Raw genomic sequence first — 22,996 nt, 5'->3', positions numbered from 1 at the left:
CTCTGGAAAACAGTGTGGAGGTCCCTTAAGAAGTTAAAAATTGAGCTACCCTATGATCCAGCCATTGCACTACTGGGTGTTTAACCCAAAGATACAGACATAGTGGAGAGAAGGCCATATGCACCCCAATGTTCATAGCAGCTTTGTCCACAATAGCTAAATCGTGGAAGGAGCTGAGATGCCCTTCAACAGATGACTGGATTAAGAAGCTGTGGTCCATATATACAATGGAATATTACTCAGCTATCAGAAAGAACGAATTCTCAACATTTGCTGCAACATGGACGGGACTGGAGGAGAGAATGCTAAGCGAAATAAGTCAAGCAGAGAAAGACAATTATCATATGATTTCTCTCATCTATGGAACATAAGAACTAGGAGGATCGGTANCAAGAGAAGAAAGGGAAGAAGAAAGGGGGGTAAACAGAAGGGGGAATGAACCATGAGAGACTAGGGACTCTGGGAAACAAACTGAGGGCTTCAGAGGGGAGGGGGGTAGAGGAATGAGATAGGCTGGTGATGGGTATTAAGGAGGGCATGTATTGCATGGTGCACTGGATGTTATACGCAAGTAATGAATCATGGAACTTTACATCAAAAACTAGGGATGTACTGTATGGTGACTAANTTGCATGGTGACTAACATAATATAATAAAAAAATATTATTAAAAAAAAAGAAAGCAAAGTTTCAACTCACAACTGTTACTATTTTCACTATATTTTACAACATAAACTACTGTTGCACATATAATTAATTAAGCTTTAAATATTTAACTGCAATGTATAGCTAACATGCCATTGCTTCTAATTTTAACACACACTTGTTTCTTTCTCTTTATTTCTAGGGTAGCAAGAGGAGGCAATAAAGAAAGAAATATTTAGTATAAACAATCAAAAAGTCAGCTTGTCTAAAATAATATCAATGAAAAACTGAGACGGCTCCAAAATCTGTATACGTATGTTATACCATTTTCCTATGGCTTAACAGTTTAAACCTATGATGGAACATCCCAGTTCTGCCCTCAGGTTTAGCCCTGGCTCTAAGCCCACCTCAGTTCTTCAAATCAAACTAGGGATAGTTTTACAATGGACCTGGAGAATGAGTAAAGGAGCTGCTATCTCTCAGCAAGATATGAAAACCTATTTTCTGATTTTACAGAGAACAAAGCACTATAATACTCATTCTATTATCACTAAACTATATGCGCCATGAAGGCAGAAAGAGAACACGTTTTACCTGAATTCGAAAGGGTTGGTACGCAATAAATGCTTTCTGACTGAAAGAATGTATTTAACTTAAGCCGCCTCACAAAAAGCATAATATATTTTTTTCCTCTCTATAAAGAAAACTTATGTAAATATTATTAAGTAAAACTATAGCTCTTGGGGTGCCTGGGTGGCTCAGATGGTTAAGTGTGCTGCCTTTGGCTCAGGTCATGATCTCCAGGTCCTGGAATGGAGCCCCATGTTGGGCTCCCAGCTCAGTGGGAAGTCTGCTTCTCCCTCTGCCTCTCCCCCTGCTTGTGCTCTCTCTCTCTCTCAAATGAATAAATAAAATCTTTAAAAACAACAACAACTATAGTTCTTGAATTGAAAAAAATTCTATACCATTATTTCTGAAGTTTAAAGTAACTGTCTAGGTATACAAAGAACCAGAGCAATCGGAACAAAGTCAATGATAAGTTTATTGAGTATTTATATTTAGGCACAAATAGGCTCAGCATTTAGACATTACTCTCATTAATGAATATTAGACTGCAATTTCACCAACAATGAAACGAAAAAGAGGATAATAATTTCTTTGTTATAAAAAAATAAAATAGGGGCGCCTGGGTGGCACAGCGGTTAAGTGTCTGCCTTCGGCTCAGGGCATGGTCCCGGTGTTATGGGATCGAGCCCCACATCAGGCTCCTCCGCTGTGAGCCTGCTTCTTCCTCTCCCACTCCCCCTGCTTGTGTTCCCTCTCTCGCTGGCTGTCTCTATCTGTCAAATAAATAAATAAAATCTTTAAAAAATAAAATAAAATAAAATAAAATAAAATAAAATAAAATAAAATAAAATAAGAGCGACAGCACAATTGGAGGAAAAATAGTAGTTACCATTGATCTTTCCTGCTCATTTTCTCCCCTTTCAGTTCATGGTCCAGCTTTCTAAAGCTTGTACTAACATCACTCGCTCGAACCCTAAAACAGTTGCATTTCTTATTCTGCATAAAACCAGAATACTAGTATATATGGTATAATCTCGAGGTGATATTTATATAAGAAATTTATAGGTATAAAAATGTTTCTATATTTGGAAAATGTTTACATATTAATCCCAAATCATTACTTAAACTAAAAGATCTCATACTTAGGGAAACCAGGCAAATTATGGGGAGAATGGGCAACTAACGAGTCGGTGAGACAGCCAGAGAGGAAAACAGGGTAGTACTTTCTTCTACTATATAATGAGGGGGGGAAAAAAAGAAATGGAGCAGGGGAGCAAAAGAGGTAACGGAGGGAAGAGAAGGAAGAGAGGAAACAAGATTAGGATTTATCACCAGTTCAAGAGGTAGAACTACAGACTGCCCACTGAGAGACTTTTTCCCTTAAAGTTCTCCTCGGTATACCTTTTAATCCTTTTTATTTTGGGGTGGGGGTTGAAGAGAAAGGAGCAAAATATACAATGATTTTGCCCTGGGCAGCCGCACTGTACAAGGCAAGTATCTCAAAGAAAAGCAGGACATAATATTATTTCAATTGTCAAAAAATAAAACCTGAACAAAAAATTGTCCGTGGATATTTACACACACACACACACACACACACACACACACACACAGAAAGGACCTGGAAGGATTTACGTAGTTAATAGTAATTTTCTGTTTATATTTGAGTGATCTATATATGTTCTTTCTTTGTTAGAGACTTTTCTGGGGCAAGTATGGTAACAAGTTTCATTGACATTCTCAGGAAAAAATTCATAAGAAAGACAATTACAAATAAATAAACAGGTTCAACTCCTCCTTATTTATTCTGAAGCAAAAAACAGCTGAATAAAATGATAATAGTATTATTCCTTACTATAAAATTTCTATGCCAAACAGCAAATTACATAAAAAGACTCTGGAAAAAATACCATTCTCTGAAAAAAAGTAAAATAACACTTTAAATGTTTTAAAATAATATAGCATATTTCCAATATTTTAAAAATCAAATAGCTACTACACTTATTTTTTTTGCAATAGCATATATATACTCAGTTTCTAAAAAACGTTAACTAGTTTAAATGATAATATTAGGTAATATTTTGAGAGTAACATCTACATTAAATAAAACTCTTATTTGATGGCAATCATTCTTTTCATCCAATGTTTGACTTGAAAACTTGCTAAATAATGCAAGTCTTGAAAAGGAGGATTAGGATGGTATTTTAAATTCTGTGCTAAGCTAGCTCTTTAAACGAATTATAATAATATTGAAGAGTAAGGAAACATAGTCCAAATGGTTAATGTGCTAAAGCACTAGAAAAAGTACATCAAATTGCTCACATAGGCAACAACATTGGTCAATTCTGTATTCAGGAAAAGCAAGATGTCAAGATAAATGAAGTGATAAATTATTCAGGAGAAATTATTTATATATGAAGTAGCAGCTAGAAAAGAAGATCCATGCTATTACACAATGGAACAAAGATCTAAGAAATTGATATATTAACGATTCTCTTATCTACAGAGGTCAGAGAAACTGGAAAAACAATATTCTGGGCGATAGTATGACAAGAAAATCCCGTAAGGCATGAAAGCTTGAGAAAGCACGAAGACTGATTTTTGAAGCAAAGCTAATTTAGAGCAGCCTGTAATGTCATGTGTATTTTGAAACAAAATAAGACAGTAAATGTATTAAAGAGATGCTTTGAACACCCTGCAAAAACGCACACAGATGCTGAAGAAAACTGTAGTTATGGCAAAGAACACAACCACACAGTTCTGAAGTCCCCACTATGCATTATCCTCTTTCTACTCGGTAACAGAAGCCAATATTCTTTGAGACACAACACAGCCAGCTTAAAAACAACAATAACAACATCAACTGTATTTTCAGCATCTCTTGCAGGTAAGTGTGCTAGTTAAGCATGAACTAAGTTCTGGAAAATAAAACATAAGAGTAGGACTTCTGGAGGCAGAAGGGTACAATTCCTCTACCTTCCTTTTCTTTTCCCTATGATTAGCATATATATAGCATGATGGACAATGAGGTGACCTTGCATATATAAAGAATGATGGAGGAAATAATAATAAGGCTCCAATAATACCATGGTGTTACCAAACCAATCTTAGATTGTCTCTCTCTAAATTCTTACATGAGAAAAAAAAAATTTTCATTCTTATTGAAGCCTGTTATTTCTCCCCCTGACAGATTTGACTAACCTAATTCTAGCCAAGAGAAACACTGAATTATAAAAAGATACACATAGGTTTTATACTCAAGACCAACCAATAGCAGAATAAAGATCTATATGATGTTAAAAGTAAAGAATTGGCAATGCACTATATTTCATTTAAATAAGCAAAGAGCAAGTGATGAATCATGGAACTTTACATAACATAATAAAAAATTATTATAAAAAAAATAAAGTGAAAAAAATAAGCAAAGAAATGCAAAGAAATGTAGTATAGCCTAAGAGGTTTTTAACGTAAGTCCACAGATGGACTTTAAAGGGTCTGTGAACCACTAGACTCAAAAGAACATCTCAATGAGCTCCATGACCTCTCCAGAGTCTTTAAGTTCTTTTTCTTATTCTTCCTATTACATTTCAAATCCATTTCCTCATGCCAGATCATTCAAACAACTGGTTAATAATAAATCTGCTACTAAATAAAATATACTCTTAGTTTGAAGATATGAATAACATTTCCCTTTGTGAATTTTGACCCCATGTGGGTGCCATTCCATCTTCTATTCATTGTCTTACCTCCTCGTGGCAATTCTGTATGAAGATAAGCCAGTCCCCTAGTCACAGAATGAGCCAGACGGCAAGAGCTGACCCAATCACTTGTATGGAGACTCAAATACTTGCACAGAGATCCCTATAATAAAGGAAAAAATCCACACATACAAAAAAAAAAAAAAAAAAAAAAGGAATTAATTTACTTGTAACATGAGGAGATAAATTAGGAGCAGCCTTATAAAGTATTTAAGCAGGTTAGGATTCCATGAAGATCCAATGAACTATGACATTTCAAAATCTCAAAAGAGACATTTCTGTGAGTAGAGGGGGAGGAGAGGATGAAAGGATAATTTAAACATTATTAGTTTTTATTTCTCCAACACTGAAAAGTATAAATGATTATTTCATATTAAATGCTCCTTTGATTTATCAAATTAAGATAGAAAAAAGAGTCTTTTAGACTCTTTCTTCACAATGTATCTCTCATCAGTACAAATACAAATTATATTTTTTTGTTTTACAAGTACAAAACAGAAAGCTTTCATAAATATATATGTGTCAGTGTTACTCAAGGTGCTCACCCACAAACTATTTATAACCAGACATGGATAAGGAGCTTGCACCAGAATGAATGTCAATCAAAACACTGTTTCCTTCATCAAGAAAGTCTTGCTGAGAGGGAGAAAGAGACAGACACAAACAGATGAACTAAACAGTTAACTAGTTACTTAGTTGATTCACATTCTGATGTGAGATCCTTATCTCACTGCAGACCATTAATAACCAGTTGCAAACTACGAATGCTTTACAGAACAGTAGTCCTGAAAATCTGATTGACAGCTAATATAAATGTCACTTTAATCTTTATAAAGAACTTACATTGGGATAATACTCCATCACAAGCAAATACTCCATGCGTCCATCTGCAGTAACTCTCTCATCTCCAACAATAAAGCGAGCAATGTTGTCATGTTCCATCAAAGGCACTCTGTAAATGTTCTTCTCATTGATAAAATTCTGACGGTTTGCAAAGGAAAACACTTTTACAGCAACTGGACGCTCATCTAAGGAACCTTTATATACTGCTCCATATCGACCCCGGCCAATCAGCTGTAAATTTGTTTTGAAGAAAGCAAGGTATTAATTCATATCACAACTGAAAAATCAAATTTTCTAGAAAAGCATAATTCAAATGTAGACCATAGCTCTCTACTGCTTATAGTTTAAATTACTCCATTGTCAAGAAACTAATAAATTCCACATCTCATATGGCTCAGGAATCTCCTACCAGACCCAGCCCTCCCACAGATAACAACTATGAACTCTGAACAAAATTTCATTTTAATTTTTTAAAAAAGATTTTATTTATTTGAGAGACAGAGAGACACAGAGAATGGGAGCACCAGTGGACGGAAGGGCAGAGGGAGCGGGACCAGTAGACTCCATGCTGAGCAGGAAAGCCCAACGTGGGGCTCAATCTCAGGACCCTGGGATCATGACCTGAGCCGAAGGCAGACGTTTAACCAACTGAGCCACCCAGGCGCCCCTGAACAAAATTTTAAAAAGAAATCTAAAAGTGCTAGAGAATGAACAAAAGGAAGTAGATTCTGGGAGTCAACACTTAGAAAGGAATGCTATAGCATGAACTACCCATTTTTATAGCACTTTAGCCTGAGAGCAGGCTGAAATGAACACTGCGCAGTGGAGCTAGAACTGTAATAGAAAATCCATAATCTTTCTGGCCCTAGAAACCAGAAGACAGAATTAAGGGCAACCACAGATTCTGTAAAGTGAGGGGAGAATTCCACAAAAGAGAGTGAGAGAGGGGGAAACCCAATGAAGACATGAGACCAATTCTAGCTAAAGATAAAACAACTGCACTAAGATTTGAGCTTCTGCCTAAGAGATGAGTTTGCAGCATATCCAACCAAGTTAACAGCCTATTACAACAAACAATGTAAATAAACACACTTTAGAATAGCCTAACAGAACACAGGGTATCTACACTATAACATTCTTAATAGCCAGGACACAATAAAAAAAATAAATTCAGCAAAATGCAACTCATTCTCTTCATTTTTGGCTTCCGGAGATTTCTTTCACTTTACTGAAACATGTCAAGGACTTACCATCATTTATTTAAGGACTTTTATTACAGTTCACTCACTATTTCTTTTTTTTTTTTTTAATTTATTTATTCGACAGAGATAGAGACAGCCAGCGAGAGAGGGAACACAAGCAGTGGGAGTGGGAGAGGAAGAAGCAGGCTCATAATGGAGGAGCCTGACGTGGGGCTCGATCCCATAACGCTGGGATCACGCCCTGAGCCGAAGGCAGACGCTTAACCGCTGTGCCACCCAGGCGCCCCTCACTCACTATTTCTAGGTTAAAATTTAACAGATACATAGAATGCCCTTTAGAAAGGTTGTATCAATATACAGTTAAATCAGTAATGTTTGGGAGTGTTTTACTCAGTCGAGGATAATATCCTATGGTTTTAATTAGTATTTTTTTTCAATTTAGTAAATTGGACATCTTATTATACATTTAAAAGCTACATTTAATTCTTTTGTGAATTGGCACTTCATGTTTTTTCCATTTTTTTATGGATTGTTTCTTCTATTGATTTATACCAGCTCTTGAACAATTCTTTTTCATGTGCTGAAATGCTTTTTGGAATCTTTTAACTTTGTGTATTATATTTTTCTCCTAAACAGAAGGTTCCTAAAATGTTTTATATAATCAAATCTACCATATTTATTATTTAACAGTCTCTAGTTTGGGGATCATAGTTTATTTATTCTAGTAAAGATCATAAAAATATTCATCATGCTAAGACTTTAACATAGGTTCTGAGATATTACCAAATGAAAATTAAATTCAACATAATATAGAACAGTTTTATGTACCTATAAAAATACATAATATATGCACAGACAAGGAATATTCATTAGGCATATACTATGGATTGCTTGAAAGCACATTCTTCTCAGAATTTCACATCTTTATTCCCATATTGTTGCAGTCTGTACTCAAAGATCATCTCCTTTCTAAGTATACTCTTTACTAAAACTCCCTTTCCGATTTTTCTTATCTTCTTATCTGCTTTACTTTTCTCTACAGCACTTACTACTACCAGAAATAATATAAATTTATTTTTTAAACTGTTTGTAGGGGCGCCTGGGTGGCGCAGCGGTTAAGCGTCTGCCTTCGGCTCAGGGCGTGATCCCGGCGTTATGGGATCGAGCCCCACGTCGGGCTCCTCTGCTATGAGCCTGCTTCTTCCTCTCCCACTCCCCCTGCTTGTGTTCCCTCTCTCACTGGCTGTCTCTATCTCTGTCGAATAAATAATAAAATCTTTAAAAAAAAAAAAAAACTGTTTGTAGACCCTTTTCCCACTAGAATATAAACCTCAAGGAGAGCCTGGGTGGCTGTCAGTTAAGCAGCTGGCTGACTCTTGATTTCTGCTCAGGTCATGATCTCAGGGTCCTGAGATGGAGCCCCACAGTGCATGGGGCTCTGTGCTCAGTGAGAGTCTGCTGGAGATTCTTTCTCTCCTCTCCCTCTGTCCCTCCCCCTGCCCTCTCTTTCTCAATAAATAAATAAATCTTAAAAAAAACAAAACAAAACAGAATACAAGCCTCAAGGGGACTATCTGTACTGTTCACCTATATTCTCAGTGCTTAGAATAGGCCTTGGCACCAAACTGCTAGTTAATAAATGTTCGTGGAATAAATGGATGAATGATGTAGTAAGTGAATAAAGTTACTGTCTCAGATATACTATGACAGCAGAAAGAACAGCCTATAATATCTAAGAGCAATCTTACCTCCAACAGTTTCAGATTATCTAGGTCAAGAGAGGGTTCTGATGCTGCTGCCTCCATCATGTTCATACTGTGAAGACCTTGTTTACGGTCTCCTGTAAGAATAGAAAAAGAAGTTACTAATGTATGGTTCAATAAAATGAAGATCTTTATTACAATTTTTATTATATTTCAGTTAAAAAGAAGAGCTACAAATGGGTAGGCGGCTAGATTTATGCCCAACGTCACTAAGAGTAAAACTATTTACTAAACTAAGAATCACCTATAAATGAAGATGAATGATGAATAATAATATTAAAGCTGAATTTTGGGAGATAGGTCCAACACAAACCTTGTTTAAAATATTGCAGAAACATTAAATGTTTTATTAAAGTTATTCAAATGTATGAATGGGTACTGATTTCCTAAAAAGCTCATCAAACCTAAAGTTCAGTAGGACTGACTAGACAGTTGGTGATACCAAAGAATTATTTATTTATTTTTTTAGATGTGAAAATGGTATTGTGGTTATATACATTTTAAGTCCGTATATTTCAGAAATAATATTAAAAGTTTTTTACAGATAAATGATGTATGTGATTTACTTCAAAATAACCCACTACCACAGAAGGATGTGGTGAGCAGGACTATGGATGTTATACAGATGTGATAATCATTGAAGATGGGTGAGAGGTATTTTGGATATTTTTGAAACTTTTCATAAAAACTAGGAAAAAAAGGTTGTTAAGAGAGAAGAATGGGAGCACAGAGATTCTAAAAAAGGAGAAAATTGATTCTGATTAAATCGTATATTTAATAAACAATAGAACAAACAGTGATATTTTTACCTGTCAGCATCCTGTATCCGAAGCATAAGGCAACTATCAAAACAGCTAATACAGAGACTGATGCCAAAGCAATGATTATTGTCTCATCTCGGTTAAATGAATGAGGTGGACCTAAAATAAAACAAATTTAAAAACATAGTCATCTTTTTTTCAGTATTTTATTAAATACTGACAGAAAGGCTGTATCAATATATATAGTCAAATCAGCAATGTTTTTGCATCAAAGGAAATTAAAAATTAATAAATCTGTGATATTACAAATTATATATTTTTAATCATATAAATGATCTTATATAGATTTACAACACTGAAACACCTGCTGGTTGTGCTTATTATTGAAATATCAACTATATTATGGAACAGCATAGGCAGAATAATAGAATATTTAAGAGAACAGTCTTCGGAATCACATTTGGTTTTAAATCTTGATTCAACACCACTCTCTCAGTGGCATTTAGCAAATTGACTTTCCTAATCTTTAAGTTTTCTCATTTGTATATTTCTCAGCACTCAGCAATATATGTAATAATCTTTTAATCTACAGTACCTTTACTGGATTTTAATAGAAACTTCAACATAATGATAATTGTACCTACTTCTAACATACAAAATAAATTATAGGAAGAAAGCTACACTTAAAAACTCATTTACCATGTGATATCAAGCCACACATACTAGGATGGCTATAATTTAAAAAAAAAAACAACCCAGACTGGCAAGAATATAGAAAAATTAAAACTCTTTTATGTTGCTGGTGGGAATGTAAATGGTGTAGCTGCAGTGCAAAACATTCCTGAAGTTCCTCAAAAAGTTAAACATAGAATTACCATAAGACCTAGCAATTCCACTCCTGGGCATACACCCCAAAGAACTGAAAACAAGTGTTTAAAAAAACACTTCTACAGGAATTTTCATGGCACCACTAATTACAACAACCCAATGTGGAAACAACACAATGTTCATAAACCAATGAATGAATAAACAAAACGTACTATGGACTGAACTGTGATCCCTTAAAATTCATATGTTGAAGCATTAACCCACAATGTGATGATTTTCGAGATGGGTGCTTTGGGATGAGGTTTAGATGAGGTCAAGGGAGTGGGGACTTCATGATAGGATTAGTGCCCTCAACAGGAAGAGCTGTCAGAGGGCTTGCTTTCTGTCTGTCTCTACCATGTGAGGAAACAGTGAGAAGGCAGCCATCTCCAAGCCAGGAAGAGAGTTCTCAACACAACGCAGCCATGCTGGCACCCTAATCCTGGACTTCCAGCCTCCAGGATTCTGAGAAAATAAATTTCTGTTGTTTAAACCACACGGTCGCTTCTATTTTGCTGTGGCTGTGAAGGGTAGCAGAATATAAAAACCCCCTGGGGCACCTGGGTGCCACAGCAGTTAAGCGTCTGCCTTCGGCTCAGGGCGTGATCCCGACGTTATGGGATCAAGCCCCACATCAGGCTCTTCTGCTATGAACCTGCTTCTTCCTCTCCCATTCCCCCTGCTTGTGTTCCCTCTCTCGCTGGCTGTCTCTATCTCTGTTGAATAAATAAATAAAATCTTAAAAAAAAAAAGAACATAGAACCCCAAAATAAGCCTCTTTGGCATGATTATCTTGAGCTGGTTATTTTTAAGGAACACCAGACAAAGAAGAAGCTCTGAAAAACAAGTAGAAGTTACCCTTTTATAACAGACATTTACATTTATAAGAAAAATCTCCATTTGTAAGGTGTCTCCCTCTCTGTACTAGGAAGAGGAAAATAACTAAAACTCCAGAAAACTTTATCAATAGAGAAGACATGGACTTAAATCTGCACAGCAAACATACACTTGTTTACTGTGCTTCTCCTAGTAACCTACCATAACTGGTCTTACCTTAACCCCCTCTCCACCCCCTTCTTTTAGCTTAACTGGAGATAGTATTTAGGGTGGCGACTTGGGCCATTTCAGAGAATTACTCAGTTTTCCTGGATGTCTCCCATGTATGCAGGAAGTTATTAAACCTGTTATACTGTCTTTTTATTATGGGGGTATAGGGGTATATTCTCTCAGCCAAGAACCTAGAAGGGTAGAAGAAAAATTATTTTTCCTCCCCTACTGCTGGAGCAGACTGGTAGAGTGCAGTATATTTGTTACAACTAATGAACCATTACTGATACATTAACTAAAGTCCATAGTTTACATTAGCTTTCACTCTTTGTGTTGTATAGTTCTATGGGTTTTAACAGATGCATAGTGCCATGTATTCACCATTACAGTATCATACAGAATAGTTTTGCTAACCTAAAAGCATCCTGTGCTCCACCTATTCATTCCCCAACTCCACCTCCCACTGTCTGGCAACTGGTATTTTTACTGTGTCTATAGTTTTTGCCTTTCCCAGAATTTCATATAGTTGAAATAGTACACTATGTAGCCTTTTCAGACTAGCTTCAAATTCACTCAATAATATGCATATAAGGTTCCCCCATGTCTTTTGGCTAAATAGTTCATTGCTTTTTATCAGTGAATGATATTCCATGGCATGGATGTACCATCATGTATCCACCCACCTACTGAAAGACACCTTGGTTTCTTTCAATTTTGGCAGCTATGAATAAAGTTGCTATAAACATTTGCATGCAGATTTTTTTAAAAAAGATTTTTATTTATTTATTTGACAGAGAGAGAGAGACAGCCAGCGGGAGAGGGAACACAAGCAGGGGGAGTGGGAGAGGAAGAAGCAGGCTCCCAGCGGAGCAGGGAGCCCGATGCAGGGCTCGATCCCAGGACTCTGGGATCACGCCCTGAGCCAAAGGCAGATGCTTAATGACTGAGCCACCCAGGCACCCCTGCATGCAGATTTTTGTGTAGATATAAGTTTTCAACTCATTTGGGTGGAGGTAGGACTGCTGGGCTATATGGTAAGCCTATGCTCAGCTTTGTAAGAAACCATCAAACTGTCTTCCAAATTGACTATGCCATTTTGCATTCCTACCAGCAATGAATGGGAGCTCCTGTTGCTCCACACCCTTGCTAGCATTAGGTGTTGACAGTTTTGGATTTTAGCCATTCTAATGGGTTTTTTTTAAAAACAGATACCTCGTTTTAATTTGCAATACTCTAGTGACATGATATTGAGCATGCTTTCATATGCTTATCCATCATCTGTCTATCTTCTTTGGTGAGGTGTCTGTTCAATTCCTTTACCCACTTGAGCTGTTTGTTTCCCTGCTGTTAACAGTTCTTTGTGTATTTTGGATACAAATCTTTGATATATGTTTTGCTAATATTCTATCCTAGTATGGCTTGTCTTTTCATTGTCTTGGGATGAGGGTAGTGCTGGCCTCACAGAATAAGTTAGGAAGGGTTCCCTCTGCTTCGGTTTTCTGAAAGCGATTTAAAGAACTGGCATCATTTCTTTTTTTAAATGTTTGCTAGACTTCAACAGTAAACCACCTGAGCCTGGTGCTTTCTGTTTTAGAAGGTTATTATTGATTAAATTTCTCCAATAGATAATGCCTCTTCAGATTATATATTTCTCCCTGTGTGAGTTTTGGTAGATGTATGTACTTCAAAGAATTGGTTACAAAACTTGTGGGCATAGCGTTATTCATAATATCCTTTAATTACCCTTTTAATGCTCATGTAATCTGTACTGATAACTTTTCTTTCATTTCTGATTATTAGTAACATTTCTTTTTTTCTTGATAGCTTGGTTAGATATTTATCAATTTTACCAATCTTTTAAAAAAAGCAAGCTTTTGGTTTTATTTATTTTTCTCTATTAATTTCCTATTTTATTTTATTTTTTTAAGATTTTATTTATTTATTTGACAGAAATAGAGACAGCCAGCGAGAGAGGGAACACAAGCAGGGGGAGTGGGAGAGGAAGAAGCAGGCTCATAGTGGAAGAGCCTGACGTGGGGCTCGATCCCAGAACGCCGGGATCACGCCCTGAGCTGAAGGCAGACGCTTAACCGCTGTGCCACCCAGGCGCCCCTAATTTCCTATTTTAAACAATTTTTTTTATTTGTCAGAGAGAGAGCAAGAGAGCACAAGCAGGGAGAGCAGCAGGCAGAGGGAGAAGCAGGCTCCCTTTGAGCAAGGAGCCTGATGTGCAACTCGAACCTGGGACCCTGGGATTGTGACCTGAGCCGAAGGCAGATGCTTAACCGACTGAACTCCCAAGCGTCCCTCAACTTAATTGCTTCTGATCTAACTTTTATTCTGCTTATTTTGGATTTAATTTGCTCCTCTTTTTCTAGTTTCCTAAGGTAGAAGCTTAGGAAATCACTAGGTTTTATTATTTACTTATTTATTAAGATTTTATTTATTTATTTGACAGAGAGAGATAGCCAGCAAGAGAGGGAACACACGCAGGGGGAGTGGGAGAAGAAGAAGCAGGCTCCCAGCAGAGGAGCCTGATGTGAGGCTCGATCCCAGAACACCGGAATCACGCCCTGAGCCGAAGGCAGACGTTTAATGACTGAGCCACCCAGGTGCCCCAGGTTTTATTATTTAAAAAAATATATATAAATACATATATATATATACACACACACACACGCACACACACGCACGCACACACACACAATTAAATACAATTTCATCCAGTTAACATTAAAAAATTGTCCCCAATTTTACCAGTGTGAACAGACAAAATACACTTAGATTTTTCATATAGTAAGGCTGCTCTTTAACTGGATCAAAAATATTCACAAGTCCTATGACACAAAGTTTTGGGGCACCTGGGTGGCTCTGTCAGTTAAGCATCTGCCTATGGCTCAGTTCACGATCCCAGGGTTCTGGGATCAAGTCCCGCATCAGGCTTCCTACTCAGCGGAGAGCCTGCTTCTCCCTCGCCCTCTGCTCTTGCCCCCCCCCACTTGTGCACTTTCTCTCTCTCTCAAATAAATAAAATCTTTTTAAAAAAGACAAAAAGTTTTGCTATTTTCAAATCAGAAAGGCTGCATTTTAAATGGGTTTTAATTTTCTTGTGTAATTCAAATATATATGTTAATAAAAAAGAATCTGTGTCTACTGTATAAGAAAATAAAGATGAAATATTGAAAATTGTAATAGTAATGTGACATTATGGAAAAAGCATCTCTACAAATGAATAGCCAATGTTGTAATTCCCCAAAGAATTAAACTACACTACTTATTTGAAAAGTGTACTTTAAATTCAATCAGAAATAAGAAGTTATAAGAAATCTAATTTTATTTTAAAAGTCTATTTTTAATTTCTGAACTATGTACACACTTTTAAATTTTAATAATTTAAAACTTTAATGTTCTTTAGTTTACATTACAAATTGAAATTAAAAATGTTACAAAGCATACATTTTCTATCCTAAAATACCACTGTATATATTTTAAAAAGTACAGAATGTTTGACACAAATATGTAAATTTTTAAGGATATTACATTAAGATTTAGCCTTCTAGGTTAGAGATTCTTATGAAAATACTGTATAAAGCTAAAGTGATGTGTATTTTAATTCTATCAAACTTCTATTACAAAATAGGAATGATAATTTTCCTACTCTCTTTTTCTTGTTACTAGTGATTTTAGCATTACCAAAACATCTATAAAAAGGATACAATTATGTGATAATAAATATAAATAGTAAGGTTTCCAGAAATGTTCCCACTTAAAAAGTTGTTTTTGTCACTGATTTAAGCAACAGATATTTTTTTCATAGTCTATGAAGAAGAGCAGTATCTTGAACACACTACAAATGTTAACTATATGGTACTTACATTTTTTTTATTCAGAAGAAAGAAGAAATACTGTACTAAAAATTATGCTGCTTAAACTATCACTCAAACTATACTTAGTGAAACAACTCCTTTAGATTATCTAGTCATAGATTTTTCAAATCAATTTATGTGAACGTTAAAAAGAGAGTAAAAATAAATTGGCCTAGGTATCCTTATAACTTTTTCAGAGTCTGATTTTTCTGAATCTCTTTTTGAATCTAACATCTATGTTCTGTTGTCCATACATTTCTCTTTTTATAAATTTACATATAATTGACATATAACATTATATTAGTTTCAGGTAGGCAATATAATGACTCTATACACATTCTTTCTTTTGTGCCATTAAAAACATAATTGAAGGGTGCCTGGGTGGCTCAATCAGTTAAGTGTCTGCCTTTGGCTCAGGTCATGATCGCAGGGTCCTGGGATAGAGCCCTGTGCCAGGCTCCCTGCTCAGCTGGGAGTCCGTTCCTCACTCTCCCGCTGCCTCCCACACTCATGCTCTCTCTCACTCGCTCGCACACTCTCTCTCAAATACATAAAATCTTAAAAAAAAAATAATTGAGAAGAATAGTACAGCCATTTCTTTTTTTTTTTAAATATTTTATTTATTGGGGCGCCTGGGTGGCAAAGCGGTTAAGCATCTGCCTTCGGCTCAGGGCGTGATCCCGGCGTTCTGGGATCGAGCCCCACATCAGGCTCTTCTGCTATGAACCTGCTTCTTCCTCTCCCACTCCCCCTGCCTGTGTTCCCTCTCTCACTGGCTGTCTCTATCTCTGTTGAATAAATAAATAAAATCTTTTTAAAAAGTAAATAAAATAAAATATTTTATTTATTTATTTGAGAGAGAGACAGCGAGCATGAGTGGTGGGGGGGAAGGGCAGAGGGACAAGAAAAGGGAGAAGCAGACTCCCTGCTGAGCAGGGAGCCTGATGTGGGGCTTGATCCTAGGACCCCAGGATCATGACATGAGCCAAAGGCAGCCACTTAACCAAGTGAGCCACACAGGCGCCCCATCATTTCTTAAAAGAGTGCTTTCCACCACCATCTCTGGAATTTTCTTCCCAACCACTGACACCCATTCTGAAAATTTTAATGCAGGTTCTTTCTTTTCTTTCTCTCTCTCTTTTTCTTTCTTTTCTTTTTTTCATTTCTTTTCTTTTCTCTCTCTCTTTCCCCTCCTCTCCCTTCCTTCCTCCTTTCCTTCCTTCCTTCCTGCCTACCTTCCTTTTGAGTGAGCTCTATGCTCAACATGGGGTTTGAACTCACAACAAGATCAAGAGTCCCATGCTCTACTGACAGAGCCAGCCAGGTACCCCAATGCACATGCTTTCTTGATCATATCAGAAATTGCCAATGGAGACTGCATGTTTTATTTTTACTCTTTTTATTATAAAAGCTTCCTACTATACACAAAAGTAGAAAGTACATAATCTTCAAATACCCAACAGTATACCTTAGCAACATCAGTATCTTGCCATCCAATGTAGAGTTTTCAAATGATAGAACTATGATTTCCTCAAATGGTCTGCTGACAGAAACACTGAGGGGCTGATGTGGAGTGTATAGTCTACCAGTATAACAATCAAGTTCACATGTGTGCAGATGACAAACACCATATTTAATCAATTTTAATATGCCATTTAAAATTTAGTATGTCATCTAAAAATCACTTAAGATGGGATACATCAGACAAACGATTATTTGATAATGTTTTTCTTAGTGGTAGGAAAGCAATGGTAAGTCTTTCAATTGATGGCTATTTAAATAGGATGAAATGAAATATCACATCAGATATGTTAAAATGTCAAAAAAAGGTTACTTCCAATTCTGTTTAGGGTAAAAAAGATGCAAGCAAATTTTACTTCCACCCTAATAATAAGTCAAGACATCTAATAAGACACCTAATAAACCAACAAAATCATAGCCTTTTCTTTAAAGTTCATTAAGAGCTAAGGACACAAAGAAACCAATGTATTTAAACACTAGTATGTGACAACCCCTTTCTAAGAGAGAAGAGACCTAAATCTGCCTTTATCCTTGGTGATGCAATGAGTGGAAGAGGACACCACCCACAGATATGAGTAGGAAGAAACAGTTGAACATTTAACAAATTCTTAAAGCATAAGAGTACCAGATAGCATGACAGCTAAGAATACCCAGAGGCTGTGAACACAAAAAGAGCTTGCAGTTACCTACCAACTCTTTTTCTACAGGCCTTTACCAAGTACTCACAAGTATGAATAGAGGCAGGCCAAAAGAACTGAGAGAACCCTCTTATGCGTAGGTACAAAAGGCCTGCTAAAGTCTGAGAATAGGGCAAGAGAGCTGAAGCAAAACTTCTGGGCATGCAGGCTTTCACTGATTACAAGACAGTGTCTACCTGTGGCTAGGCAAGGGTTATTAAAGTTGAGAGAGCTCTTTCCTGAAATGCCAAAGTATAGGGCTTACCAAAGGCTGAAGGCAAAGGAGAACTAAGAGAAATCCTATAAACACTGAGATCCCAAACCCTACTGAGGTAAAGGTTCTTCCTGCCCTCAAAGCATTTGAAACCTATAATGAAATGAATCAAACTGAGGCAACAACAAAGCCCAGATACAGCTCAGCTAACAGACTATGTTCATTAGCCCCTCATGGTAGTAGCTTGACAAAATAGGGTATATCCTTTTCTGAACATAAATATTTATTTTAGACTCTACTTTTCTTTTATCTGCAATGTTCATTATTCAACCAAAAGTCAAAAGATGTGAAGAAGCGAGAAAATATGGTTCAATGTCAAAAAGGAAGTCATCAACAGAAACAACCACTAATGATGAAAGTATCAGAGGCTTAAAAAATAACTATGATAAATGTGTTAAAAACATAGTAGAGGGGTGTTGGGTGGCTCAGTCAATTAAGCATCTACCTCCAGCTTGGGTCATGATCTCAGGGTGCTGGGATCAAGCCCCACATCACTGGGGTCCCTTCCTCAGCAAGAAGTCTGTTTCATCCTCTCCCTCTGCTCCCCCTCAGCTCACGTGCTCCCTCTCTCTTTAATAAATAAAAATCTTTAAAAAAAAATAGTGGGAAAAGTGGACACATGAATGAACAGATGGAAAATGTCAGATGAGATAGAGAAATTAGAAAAAAGCCAAAGGGAAATGTTAGGAATTAAATGTATGGTAGTAGACCTAAAGAATTCTTGTGATGTGATTATCAGCAGAAAAGACACCGCCAACAAAAGAATCAATAAATTTGAATACACATCAACAGAAATTATCCAAACTATATCACAAAGAGAAAAAGAGAGGAAAAAACAGAGAATCCAGTATCCAGGAGACAATATCAAATGGCCTAATATACATGTAATTGGAATCACAGAAGGAGAGAGAGACAGGAAATAATATAGAAGAAACACTCAAAGAGATAATGCACAAGACTATTCCAAAACTGGTGAAAGACATCCACCCACAGATTTAAGATCAGTGAACCCCAAGCAGGGATAATTGCAAAAAAAACTTACTGATGTACATCCCAGTCAAAGTGTTTAAAATCAAAAATAAAGTATTTTTCCAATCTACATAGAATACTTTAAACAAGACTGTAATTATTATATCCAACCTTGTGGTCTGGTTCTTTTCAATTAACAGTGTCTTATATCATTAAGAATCATTTAAGACCCCAATTTCTGTTGTTTATACTTAACTGACTTAAAGAGCTTGTGAACATCTTTCTGTCTGTTCACTTAGTGCAAATCTTCTGTTTATTAAATTTTTAACTGCTTATCAATTACTAGGAAGTTGTGTTAAAATCTTCTATTATAATTAAGAATTTATTCTTTTAGTTGTATCCATTTTTGGCTCATATAATTCAAAGCTATATTACTAAGAAGAGATTCAACACAGGGGTCATCTGGGATGTTCTCTTTCTTGACATGGGTTTAATGATATTTTGTGTTAAACTATGTTTTACATGATATGTCTTACTATAAAATACTTATGCGCAGAAAAAGACTAAAAGGAAATGCACTAAAATGTTAAAGATTTTGAGCAATTTTTATAAACGTATTTTCTACAATTAATATGCACTATTTTTATTCTAGGCAGAAAAAAACCAACAACCATCATTTTTTTTTTTAAAGATTTTATTTATTTATTTGAGAGACAGAGAGCACAGGGCAGGGGGTGCGGCAGTGGGACAAGCAGACTCCCCGCTGAGCAAGGAGCCCAAAATGGAGCTCGATCCCAGGACCCTGAGATCATGACCTGAGCCGAAGTCAGACATTTAACCTACTGAGCCATCCAGGCATCACGACAATCAACATTTTAGAAGAGCTCACCTCTTGCTCTCTACAGATTCACAGTGTAGTACCAGTTTTCATGTATGAGTTGTCCTTTTTATTAGTGGGATACAAAATGTTCCTGCTTTGCTATCATTGAAGAATTATCTAAATCACTACGTTGAACACCTGAAACTAATATTGTGTGTGAACTACACTCAAACAAACAAACAAAAAAATTTAAATAAAAAACAAAGAATTATCCTCCAGCATCATACTTTTGGTGCCTCAGCTTCCCTTAAAGTCTGAGTTTAGAAATTATAGTATCTGATAACATAAGATTTACTAAAGAAACAAAAATCTTCCTTAAACGCTAGGCCAAACGAACTGTAATAAAATGATAGTTTTCAACTTACTTTCCTTTGTCTACAAAATATAAACATGCTACAGGCATCTTATCAACTTCAGAGCAATTTCATAGTCACCTACTTTATATTAAATGGCCAGGAGGTTTACCCAAAAGATAAGCTATCATCCTCTGCTCGCTCATTATTCCAAAATATTAAAAGATAAGATTACTAAAACAGGTATATAATAAATCAAATGCACTGGGCTATCTAAATTTCAGAGGAATCATCAACATAGGACAATCAAAGGATTTCTTTAGAATGAACTACAGAAGTAAATAAGGGGAGGGAGACAAAACCACTTAAAAGATGTTGTTAAGTACATGTAAACGATTTTGTATAATTGTGGACTGTTGAAAAACCATGAGGCAGATAGATCAGCCTGATACGAAACCAAAAGGTCTGGGATGCTGTTTATGAGAGAAGCTTGGGGCTGATCATGAAGCCAACAAGAATAACTGCAAACAACAGATTCCAAAAGGAATAAATGCTTTTGTAAATCAAGGAATGTTCCTCGTGTGTATGCCTATTCAAATAGCACCGTGTTCAGCATTATCTATGTTAATAGCTTTGTTAATGACATCTCCAGAATACAAAATAATGACTGACATCCCAAATATACAATTATGTCCCTTTTCTTCTGCAAAAGATCCATATTTTATTCAGTATAATTAACAAGCATGGCCCTATCTTTAAAATAAAATAATGGGATCAAATTCTTTATGGATAGCACCCATTAAAAAAAACAAAAAACAAAACAGGGTCCAGCAATCTAAACAAAAAACCCATCTTATTCTACAGTGGAATTCAATATATTCTGCAGTTATTATATGCTCTTCTACAAAAGGAAATTCTAAGTCACTAAAAAGATGAGAAAAGTTACACCCAGTCTTAAAAATGATAGTTGAACCATAAACAAAAGTTGTAGAGGGTGTGATTTAAACATGCTTCATAAGAACATACATTGATGGCTTCCCAGAGGAATTCTACCAAACTTTTAAAGAAGAGTTAATACCTATTATTCTCAAATTGTTCTAAAAAATAGAAGTGGAAGGAAAACTTCCTAACTCATTCTACCAGGCCACCAATACATTATTTCCAAAACCAGACAAAGACTACACTAAAAAGAGAATTACAAGCCAATATACCTGATCACCGTGGATGCAAAAATTCTGAACAAAATACCAGCAAATCCAACCCAATAGTACATTAAAAGAATCATTCACCATGATCAACTGGGATTTATTCCTAGACTGCAAGGTGGTTCAATATTCACAAATCAATCAATGTGACATACCACATTAAAAGAAATGATAAGAACCATAAATAGATGCAGAAAAAGCACTTGACAAAGTCCAGCATCCGTTTTTTTTTTTTTAAGATTTTTAAGATTGATTTATTTATTCGAGAGAGAGAATGAGACAGAGCAGGGGGAGGGGCAGAGGAAGATGGAAAGAAGCAGATTCCATGCTGAGCAAAGAGCCCTACATAGGGCTGGATCCCAGGACCCTGAGATCATAACCTGAGCTGAAATCATGAGTAGGCTGCTTATCTGAGCTACCCAAGTGCCCCAAGCATCCATTCTTGATAAAACCCCTCAACAAGGGACACCTGGCTGGCTCAATCAGTTAAGCATTTGACTCTTGATTTTTGCTCATATCATGATCTCTAGGTCATGGGATGGAGCCTTGTATGGGGTTCCGCACTCAGCGGGGAGTCTACTTGAGTTCTCTACTTCTCCCTCTACCCCTCCCCTAATTGCACTCTCTCTCTAAAGTAATAAATCTTAAAGAAAAAAAAAACAACACCTCAACAAAGTAGAATAGAGGGAACATGGGGCGCCTGGGTGGCACAGAGGTTGGGCGTCTGCCTTCGGCTCAGGGCGTGATCCCAGTGTTGTGGGATCGAGCCCCACATCAGGCTCTTCTGCTATGAGCCTGCTTCTTCCTCTCCCACTCCCCTGTTTGTGTTCCCTCTCTCGCTGGCTGTCTCTATCTCCGTCGAATAAATAAATAAAATTAAAAAAAAAAAAAAAGAATAGAGGGAACATATCTCAACATCAGAAAGGCCTTATGAGAGACCCACAGCTAATATAATCCTCAATGGGGAAAAACTGAGAGCTTTTCCTCTATGGTGGGGAAAAAGACAGGGATGTCCACTGTCACCACTGTTATTTAACGTAATACTAGAAGTCCTAGCCTCAGCAATCAGACAACAAAAATAAATAAAAGGCATACAAACTGGCAAGCAATAAATTAAACTTCCACTATTTGCAGACAACATGATACTCTATGTAGAAAACCCAAAAGACCCCACCAAAAAATTGCTAAAACTGATACACGAATTCAGTAATGTCGCAGGATACAAAATCAATGTATGGAAACCTGTGGCATTTCTATACACCAATAATGAAGCAACAGAAAGAGAAATCAAGGAATTGATCCAATTTACAATTGTACCCAAGACCGTAAGATACCTAGGAATAAACCTAAACAAAGAAGTAAAAGACCTGTACTCTGAAAACTATAGAACGCTTATGAAAGAAATTGAAGATGACACAAAGAAATGGAAAAACATCCTATGCTAATGGACTGGAAGGATAAATATTGTTAAAATGTCTATACTACCCAAAGCAATCTACACATTTAATGCAAACCCTATCAAAATACTTCAACAGAGCTAGAACAAACAATCCTAAAATTTTATAAAACCATAAAAGACGTAGTGAAGAGAAGGGCCATATGCACCCCAATGTTCATTGCAGCATTGTCCACAACAGCTAAATTGTGGAAGGAGCTGAGATGCCCTTCAACAGATGACTGGATTAAGAAGATGTGGTCCATATATACAATAGAATATTACTCAGCCATCAAAAAGAACGATTTCTCAACATTTGCTGCAACATGGACGGGACTGGAGGAGATAATGCTAAGTGAAATAAGGCAAGCAGAGAAAGACAATTATATGTTTTCACTCATTTATGGAACATAAGTAGTAAGAT

General features: G+C 36.4%; 1 protein-coding gene across 1 annotated transcript in view; it reads right to left on the bottom strand.

Annotated features, from left to right (window-relative positions):
* BMPR2 (bone morphogenetic protein receptor type 2) overlaps positions 1-22,996 on the bottom strand; it is a 179,090-nt gene that overhangs the window by 30,170 nt on the left and 125,924 nt on the right. Inside the window, exons 4-7 of the mRNA XM_011224858.3 lie at positions 9,587-9,697; positions 8,763-8,854; positions 5,813-6,043; positions 4,958-5,072 (exon numbers count right to left, since the gene is read on the bottom strand). Of these exons, the coding sequence (XP_011223160.1) occupies positions 4,958-5,072; positions 5,813-6,043; positions 8,763-8,854; positions 9,587-9,697 (549 nt within the window). The remainder of the gene's footprint in view (positions 1-4,957; positions 5,073-5,812; positions 6,044-8,762; positions 8,855-9,586; positions 9,698-22,996) is intronic.

Source organism: Ailuropoda melanoleuca, chromosome 2 (genome assembly GCF_002007445.2).
Source record: "Ailuropoda melanoleuca isolate Jingjing chromosome 2, ASM200744v2, whole genome shotgun sequence".
Classification (NCBI taxonomy): domain Eukaryota; kingdom Metazoa; phylum Chordata; class Mammalia; order Carnivora; family Ursidae; genus Ailuropoda; species Ailuropoda melanoleuca.
This window is presented reverse-complemented; position numbering and strand designations above follow the sequence as displayed.